Source organism: Acinonyx jubatus, chromosome B2, assembly GCF_027475565.1.
Source record: "Acinonyx jubatus isolate Ajub_Pintada_27869175 chromosome B2, VMU_Ajub_asm_v1.0, whole genome shotgun sequence".
NCBI classification, from domain to species: domain Eukaryota; kingdom Metazoa; phylum Chordata; class Mammalia; order Carnivora; family Felidae; genus Acinonyx; species Acinonyx jubatus.
The window spans coordinates 116,862,763-116,872,143 of NC_069385.1; the positions used below are offsets into that span (position 1 = coordinate 116,862,763).

Here is a 9,381-nt window from a genome sequence, read left to right on the forward strand (position 1 = left end):
GAGGCAGAGAGAGAATCTCAAGCAAGTTCCATGCTTAGCACAGAGCCCAACGTGGAGCTCTACCTCACAATCCTGAGATCATGACCTGAGCCGAAATGGCAAGAGCCAGATGCACCCCAACTTTATTTTATTTCTAATTAATGAAGAGACTAACAGGTTTAATCAGGGCTTGGTCAGTCTCTGGCCCTTACCAGCGAAGCAGCCCTGTGCACAGGACCTTACCACACCATGATTACAATGCAAGATCAGGACAGAACTTAGTACTAAACCCTGTATTCTTCTATGTTTGCATTCAGTGTACTTAGTGATACAAGAGGAACACTAGGTAGACACAGCGCTGACCAGGTTTGGCCCAGGAAATGAGGAGGAGGAGGAGGAGGGCCCTCGTGGTGGTATCTGATGCTGTCATCAGTATACTCTGGGAGAGCATGTTATTTCACAGCCTTGCAGCATACGTCCTGTCTTTTTATCAACCTGTGTGAACGTTTTCATTTATTTAAATCACAAATTTAAAGAAGCAAAATAAAGACAGGAAGTGCAAGTCTCCAAGTTGTGGTGCTTTATCTAAACAACTAGCTTTCAAACAGTAAAAGCGTAACCCAGAAAGCCCTTATAAGACATCCTTGTTTCATTAGACATTTCAGCTCCCTTTATCCGCCCCCCCCCCACCTCCCCAGAGTGTTAAGAAACAGATGGCTCGGCAGTGCAGAGTGGTTCACCGTTCTTTCACTCATTCGTTTTACTGATACTTGAGTTTTGCCATATGTAAGGCATAACGAATTGGCAGAAACAGTTTCTACCCTCTTCAAGGGCATCTTGCTCTCATATCCCTGCACTTACTATACTGTTGAAAATTGATGAAGAAACTCTTAAAAAATATTCTAGCTGAAACAGTACCAGTATCCTGTCTTTCTGGTACTCTGACATACAGTTAATGTTTTCCCTCAGTGACAACTTTTAGTACTCTTTTTTGGAAAAGTTACTCTGATTTCTCTCTAATTTTAGGAGAACTTTTGCAGGTGCACACCCACATAGGATCAGTGATAACCAGATTGCTGGCTAAGAGTGACTCTGCTGATAAACTATTGTGAAAAACAAATCAGAGAGATAGTACTTTTAGGTTTGCTTGAAAACAAGATCACAAGTACTGGATCTTTTTAGGAGATTGTGGTGAATGGGACTGAGCCTCTGTTTCATGTCTGTAAATGTTGTCTTTTACAAATATGTTAAAATATGTTAGAAAATTAGCCAAATAATGGCTCTCCATTGTTTTTGCATCGTGGAAGTGCAGTTCCAGACCTAGCCCAGCTACTGTGATGGTTCGGCTGGCTTGAGGCCAAGGTCTTCTTCCCGACCCCAGCAGAGAGGCACCTCTGTCTTAGCTGGCGGGGTGGCACTTCTGTGCTTTGAGAGGGCTTGCCTGGCCTGTAGCCAAGTAGAACTTAGGTCCCAGGGCTCATAGGTACTGCAGCTGTTCGGTGAAAAGCCTAAGGACGGCTGAAGCACACAGGCAACACCTCAGTCCTTATGGACCTCAAGGCCGTCTCTCCTTTGCCAGAACCACTTTCTTGTCCCCTAGCAGACGTAGCCTTTGGAAGCGTTGAGGACTGTGCAAATTAGGTGGGCCCTGGGGAGCTGGCCTTTAGACCTGGAGTCAGATGCAGGACTTCTCTTCAGATTTGATTATTCATAGCTTCTGTTAGATAAATCCAGCCTTGCTGCTAGTCCCTATGTGGTGAGAGAGAAGGGTAGCCTTCTGCATCAGACTCCTCTGAGTTTTGCTGTCATGCCGATAGCCTCACTTTTCTCTTAGTCCATTCAATTCAGGGCTCTCTGGTAATTACCATCTGATGCGCCTATCCCTGTTTTCCTTATTCGTAGAGGCACAACTGTTCTAGGAGAGGTGTCCGTTGATGCCAAGTTAGTTAAAATATTTGGCATTTGCTTTTCCAATGGTTAGAGGTTGAAGAGTTGCTAGGCCCCAGAGGAGAATGAACATTATCTCTGTTGCCAACCCCTGCTTTTAGGCTGGGGTAGGAGACATTAGCCACCAGGACCTGTTACACTGGGTCCTGGAACTCCAGTGCAACCTGAAATGTGGATGGGCCTCCCGTTTCGAATATACCTCCATCCCACTGTTAGGAAAGGCACTTCCTGCTTGGCCTCCTGCCATAGGGCGCCCTGGACACGCTGTTCTTGGAATCTCTGCCAGGCTTTTCCTCCACGACTGGTATTGCATTGCCTGTGTTCTGTGATCCATTTGTGACACCTATAATCCTGCATGTGGGGAGTCTAGATGATAAAATCGTTTTGAAATAGAGTTGGCTTCCTCTCCCTTCCTTGAAGGGATGGTAGTTAATTTGGCAGGGTGTGGGGTAAGTGAGAATAGAGTTTGTTCCTCAAGCCACCTTTCTGCACCAATTAAAACATCAACAACTTCCAATATGCCATTCTCTGGGTGAAAGGGAATTAGATAGCATTTTTTCCCCCAAAAGGCATGGAACCTCAGCTATTAGGTAGAAGGTCAACAAGTTAATGATCTAAGCTAGTTACACACAACACCGGATGTCACTCAGGACACTCAGGTGGAACTCTGAAGATGCCCATTATGTCTTTGTCCCTCTCCCTGCCTTTATGTCTTTTACAGGACCCATTTATTTACCTGTAAAATGGGAATGTGCTGCAGTTCTTGGCAAAGGCACGAACTCCTTTCCCTAAAGCACTCTACACAAGTCACAAGGCTAGTAGTACCTGCTTTAGAAAGGCCCATGTGAAGTGGGTGGAGCTTTGGTCTGGAAGACAGTTACATTTAGGGAAAAATACTTCATAGACAACAAATGCTGTTCGTTTTTCAGGTTTTCATTTCTCTGTGCATTTTTTCCTGCACAGAGACCTTTGAGCATTGTATTAGTTCTACATCTTATGGGGATCTAGGGCTTTATTGCTTTCCTTGGGTTGTTCCAGATGAATAAATGCTGGAAAGTACTGAGCACAGCTTGTTTTAAGCTTCCATACTTTCTACATCTGGTGTGTGTGACCTCCAACCAGGCCCTGTAGAATGGAGTCTGAGAGCCCTTCGCTCCCCCAACCCACCCTTCCTTGTTAATCAGGTGGTACCATGGCCGCTGAGATAGTTACAGCGTCAGCTTGCCTGCTGGAGGTGTGGTTGGCTTGAGGGGTGGCAGACATGTGGCCATTTTAAACACCTTTTTTTTTAAAAAACAAAAAATGTTTATTTTGAGAGAGAGAGACAGAACATGAGTAGCGGAGGGGCAAAGAGAGAGGGAGACACAGCAGGCTTCAGGCTGCTAGCTGTTAGCACATAGCCCAGTGCAGGGCTAGATCTCACAAACTGTGAGATCATGACCGGAGCTGAAGTTGACCGACTGAGCATCCCAGGTGCCCCGACATGTGGCCATTTTCAACACCACTGCTCTTACCAGTTCTGTGACCTTGATTCAGTTACCTCTCTGAGTCTGGCTCGTCTTAGTGGATCTTTGTGAGAACTACAGAGAATATGCTACAGTGCCACAGCAGCACCTGGCATGGGATTGATGCTCAATCCGTGTTGGCCTGCCTGCCTCCAAATCACCTTGTCAGGATTTTTGGTTCAGTGATGCCAGCCACCAAGCAGCTAGACACACACTTCTGGTCTTTTGAGGCTTTATGTGGGTGAGGGGAAAAAAGCAGAAGCAATTTTAGTACCTTCCACTGAGAACACTATAGAAACTTTAATCTCATGTTCCCTATTCTTGGCAGCTTTGACCTCTGGCCTAAGCATGACCAAAGGGCATTCTTTCCATTCTTTCATGGAGTCCTGTTTTTCAGCCTCCTAAGTCAGGTACTGCGTTGACTCCTAGAACTTTAAATTCTGGGAAGATTTAGAGAGGAACCTGATGAGATCCTGTGAGGGGAAGGGACCTTACTCAAGGTCAGTTGGTGAGGTGGTGCAAAGCTGGGAGTAGAACCCAGATCCCCTTCTCCCAGTTCTGCATGACCTGCACCCCACTGTGGTGGAAACAGGGAGGGTCTTACATCTCTAGCCTAACCACCTCCAGAGAGCCCAGGCCTAAGCAACTGTTTTAAAAATTGGTTTTGGAAGAGCCAGTAGTCTTGTGACTTAGGGGTATCTGACACCTCAGGCAGTAGTCTGGGAAATACCTGTCCTCTTTTAGCTACTAAGTCCCCAAGAGTTTACTGGGGACCTGTTGGGCTAAGGAGGTGGAAGCGAACAAAACAAAGTCACACTGAAAAGGATTCTAAATCACTGGCCACCCTGCAACCAAGCACTGTTTTCCCTCCACAAAGAAATGTGTTATTTGGGGGTGGGAGGTGCCTGGGTGGCACAGTCAGTTAAGCATCCAACTCCTGATTTCGGCTCAGGTCATGATCTCACGTTTTGTGAGTTCAAGCCTCACGTCAGGCTCTGCACTGACGGCATGGAGCCTGCTCCGGATTCTCTCTCTCTGCCCCTGCCCTGCTCATGCACTATCTCTCAAAATTTTTAAAAATGTTTTTTTTTAATGTCATTTTTTTAAAAAGACAACCAAATTCTGACTGCCCACATCCCATCAAGCTAATAGAAAATTTGATATTCATCACTTTTATGCCTTCTCACCCCGAATTTTGTCTAGATTCAGGATTCTTAACATAGTTGTCAAGCATTAGGAAATACCCTCTGGTCATTTGTCATGGTTATGGCAGAGGCACCTGCTCTTGGTACCCATTTGGTCCCTTTGGTCCAACGGCCCTGCTGCTTCTAGGCCACTTTGAGGAGTAGGACCCTAGTGAGGCTGTCACCAGTTAACTTTTGCCCTCCTAGGTCTTGGCATCGACTGGTCTTTCCAGGGAGCACGCTCCAGGAGGAGGGTGGGAAGGTGGAGGGAGGCACAGGTCATTCTCCAGCAAGGTCATGCAGTTGCTTTTGGTGTTAGCATATCTTAGTGTCTCATTCTTAACATGAGGGGAAAATGAGACATGAAATGAAGCCTTTTCCATCCAGTCAGGCAGCACAGAAAATACCCTTGGGAATTGAGAAGAAACCCTTATCATGTGGCAAGGGAGAGGCAACGTGAGGAGAACAGAAATTGGACTCGGGTTAGAACCTTGTCTCTGCCTTTTACTACCCCTATGACTTTGAACATGTCTTTTAGTCTCTGCAGTCAATGGGCATAGTTAAATGAGCATACTGACACTCACCTGGCTTTCAGGGTGAGGCTTAGAGACAATGTATGCAAAGATCCTCATACCATGTCTGTTATCTATAGATAACAGACAGTTGCCATTTCTGCTACAGTATTGTTGTTACTATAAGGGTCATTAGCCAGAAGTAGCCTACATCTGAAGTTAAAGTGCAGAAAACAGCATACAGAGATCTTTTGCAGAGAGGTGGAGACATTGTCCACAGGGGAGGAAGGCTTTGTGAACTGGGTGGAGGAAAGTTGGCACTGATTGATCTAGAAGCTGAAAAATGAGGATTACCCCCCTAGCCTCTCCTCTCTTTGGATGGTGTGATAGAGTGAGAACACTTAGCAACTTGAAATGCTGATGTTTGGCCTCTTGAGGTTTTGCGTGGAAGGAAAACCCACAGGCTTTGTCTGTGCCTTGGGGTTTTCTTCTGGCTCACGGGGAACCAGAGATTCTTTTACTTGTTTTGATTGTCTAATTGTACCTTCTCTGTTTACCATCACTGACTATGTTCACTCTCTTCCAGGGGCTCCACGGGCCTTACCCCTTCGGCCAGTCTTAAACGGGTGTCGGCAAGAAGAAAAATTAACAAAAGACAGAAGGCCTGACTTTGGGTGGGGGGGAGGGCAAGGGGTTCCTCTGGATTGCAGACCACATCGCATGGACCCCTGGCTCGACCCCCCCCATCCTGGAAGAAGAGGAAGAAGCAGAACAGACTAGTTTTGAGTAAACTCAGTGCGCATGTGTGAGTGCTGAACCGCAGGAATGGTGTTGAGGCTACTAAGAAGAAATCCATGCAGCCACCTTGGGTTTTGTTTAATAGGTGTCAGTCTAACAAGTCATTAGGTCACTCGGGAAGGAAAAAATTTTTTAATGGGGGAAAAAAAAGCCATCTTTTTAAACAAAAATTATTTTGCCTACAGACAGGTTGTAGTTTTGAGCACATGTTCATTTTTTGCCCTCTTGCCCCACTTTTGTTTTTAGATAAGGGATAACATGCCCTTTATAGATTAGCTGCTTGCTCTGGAAGCGATTCAGGTTCAAAGCTGGTGTGGCATGTGTGGGGACTCTTCGGGTCAGTGCTACAGGAGGACATCTCCTGGGCCACATGACTCCAGAGGTTTCTGACCCCATTCGTTTTTAATGGCATCAGCCAATGAGTTCTCACCCTTTTCCTCTTCTTTTCTCTTTAATCTTCTGTTGATTTACACCTTTAACATTTGTATTTGTCAACCCCTGTGGCTTGTTACCATCAGAACCTCTCTGAAGACCAAACTTCCCTGTGTGGCCAGCAGAGGAAGCCTTGAGGACAGATCTGGGGTAACATGGGAATTTCTGAGCTCAAAAGGTATCCTTCTGCACACAGTTAACATCAATTCAAATTGCTTTTCCTCCATGTTTCTCTTGGCAGAGAGAATTGCCCTCACACTTAATGCTCTTTTGGATTCTTCATACACAGTGGCTCCCCGTTCACTCTGGGAACAGTGCCTCTGTGCTGTATGTATGTGTGTGCCACATACACACACATATTAGGTGTTGGTGTAGCTCACCAGCAAGTGTGCAGCAGGCGGGTGGAAAGGTGTCCAGGCTTCTCTGTTGTCACACAACTCCCTTCCCTGTGTTTCCCTTCCATTGTCCTTTGTGGTATTTTCATAGCCTGTTAGTGGAGGCTGAGCTGTTAAGGTATGAAAATACAGCCCCAAGTGGGGAATTGGCCATGGGGAAGGGCCACAGTTACTGACTGTATGATTTTAGAGATCCCATTTTGATGAAACGAGAGCACCACCACCCCCCGCTCCCCCAAGCTGGATGCTTGGTTATTGGGAAGTGGTGGGTGAGGGGCAGCCCAGCCAGAGCAGAGGCTAATTGGCTGGCTGCTCACTTGGGCATGTGACCCCACTAGCATCCTATGGATTCCAAGCAGGTTGAGATGTGGATCTCTCCATGGGAAGCTTGAACCAGGCTAGAACAGCTGTCTGCCAAAGATACAAGAATATGCAAGTCCCTCTTCTCTTTCCTTCTCATCCTCTCCTTCCCTTGAGTCTTGGTTGGTTTGATAGCCGGGGATATGGATCTAGGGTGTGATTGTAGGGTCACCTGCTTGTTACCACACCCCCACCCACACCGGGGGTGTGAGACAAGCAGGGAGACCAGGTGATGAGTGGCTGCAAGGGGTCATATAGCCTGGGTGTGGGTGAGGGTCTGCCTGCCCGTCTGTCTCTGTCTGTCTGGGTATCTCAGTTCCAAAAATGTGTGTTGTTTGTTCCTCCTCATCCTCTTCTGAGACTGTTGTTTTTTAAAGCTTGATTGTGGGAGAAAAGCTTGTATGAAATTTCCCCCTTCACCTCCCCACCTCCCAAAAAATAAAAGGCAGGATAAACTTTGGTCCACGGGAGAAGTGCTGGGGGAGGGTGGAGCCAACTCGCTGAGAAGGGCAGTGCAACTGCGTCTGGGGCTAGACTAATAGGGCTCACGCTGTAGCACCTGTTTGCAGTGCGCATGAGTTCTCCATTCTGGAGCAGAGCAGAGGAGGGGGGTGGTCCCTGCTGGTGCTCAGGCCATCACTGGCCCACGCCAGGGGCTCACGATGCCATTTTGTCTGAGGGGCCTGTTAGGCCAGATCACCACTACTGTTGGTGCCAACCTCCTGGGACACTGCCACCCTGGAGCCCACACATGCCCAACCGTTCTGCTGGTTTGATAACCAGGAAAACAGCACATCTCCAGCTGCTCCTGGCAGGGTTGTGGGAGGCTTTACATCACCTGGTTTCCTGGCTTTCTCATCTGCCCTACACCAGGTGCCCCTTCCCCATTTCCCAGGGGAGCTACCTGCCTTTAGTCAGCAGGAGCTTTAATACGTCACCAGTAGCGGGTCTGGCCCTGCAGAGGCATCCTGCTTCTCTCCTTGCTTGTAGGCAAGGTGACTTTCCCAAGCACGTTGACTTCCCTCCCAAGAACAAACCATTTCTGTACACATCCTTGGAGAGGTGAGCTGCTTACAGAGGGCCAGAGCAAGCACAAGCCATAGAGTAGGGGTAGAGGGAGTCCATGGCTCCGCCAGGACCAGGAGGGTATCAGTACCATTCGTTCTGCCTCCTCTCACTGGTTTGAGTTCTGAGCAGTGCCTAGAGCCCCCCTCCTCCCCCCTGCCTAAAGTGGTAGTAGGGGTGACCCTCTCAGCCCCAGTAGGCTCTGCTCCTCTGGGACTCTTCTGCAAAAGGCAGCCTGCCTTCTAGGCAGGACCACCAATGTCTGGCACCCATGAGATGAGGCAGACAGCATCCTTAGGGGCCTGAGCCCAGTGAGGGAGGCAGAAGGCTCAGACCTGGAAGAACCTATTGTGTGCATGGAGTGAGGTGTGTGTGGATGTGTGTACGCGTGCATGCCTTTTTTTTTTTTTCTTTTTGCCATGGGGACAGTTGAATTCGGGGTATTTTTCTACAAGAAACAGCCTTCTCTCCCCCAGTTAGGATAGGCTGTAACCTTAAGCTCATCATAGAACCTCACCAAGACAGCTAGTGTGGCTTGAGGGTGGCCAGGATGGGATCCCCAAATTCAGTCGGAGCCCCAGCAGGAGAGGATGGTGGGGTCGCCAGGGCTCAGAAGTGCAAGCTGATTCCCCACCCTACACCCTGCCTTGACTTTCCTTCATTTCCCTGGATGAATGCTGGAGCAGCAGTGGCTGCCTCTCCACCTGGACAGTGGTGTGTAGCAAGCAAGCTCGGTGGGTGTTTGTGGTGGGGCCTCATGGTGCCTGGGAGGAGACGAAGATGGGGAGGCTTTTCCTTACTGTATAAATGAATATTTGTATGATTAAATTAACACACACACCAAAAAAAAAAAAAAATACTATTTTCATGTGTGTCAGTGAGTTTTATTGTACCTTCAGGCACCCTGTGTACCAGCTTGCCCCCACAGTGACTCCAATGTGCGCTTTTTGGTCTCTGGGTCTTCCTTTTGCAAATGGGAAAACCGAGACCCTGAGGTTCATTGTGTTTGGGAAATTAGTCCCGGGCTTATAATTAGATCTGCTGCCCTTCCTGGCTCAATGATCAAAAAGGTGGGGAAACAATTTCCGGTGGCCCTTAGGTCCACAGGGTACTGTGCATCTATTGAGCACATCTATTGTGCATCTGTTCCCCGCACATAAGAAGAGCCAGCCAAGTTAGTGTCGATCAGCCAGCAGGCATTGTT

At 47.9% G+C, this 9,381-nt stretch overlaps 1 protein-coding gene across 2 annotated transcripts in view; it reads left to right on the forward strand.

Annotated features, from left to right (window-relative positions):
* The window catches only part of ILRUN (inflammation and lipid regulator with UBA-like and NBR1-like domains), a 95,225-nt gene extending 86,186 nt beyond the window's left edge, over positions 1–9,039 (forward strand). For both annotated transcript variants that reach the window (XM_027057951.2, XM_027057950.2), the window contains one exon: positions 5,714–9,039. In XM_027057951.2, coding sequence (XP_026913752.1) covers positions 5,714–5,749 — 36 coding nt within the window. In that variant the 3' untranslated portion in view covers positions 5,750–9,039. The remainder of the gene's footprint in view (positions 1–5,713) is intronic.
* Positions 9,040–9,381: the final 342 nt, after the last annotated feature.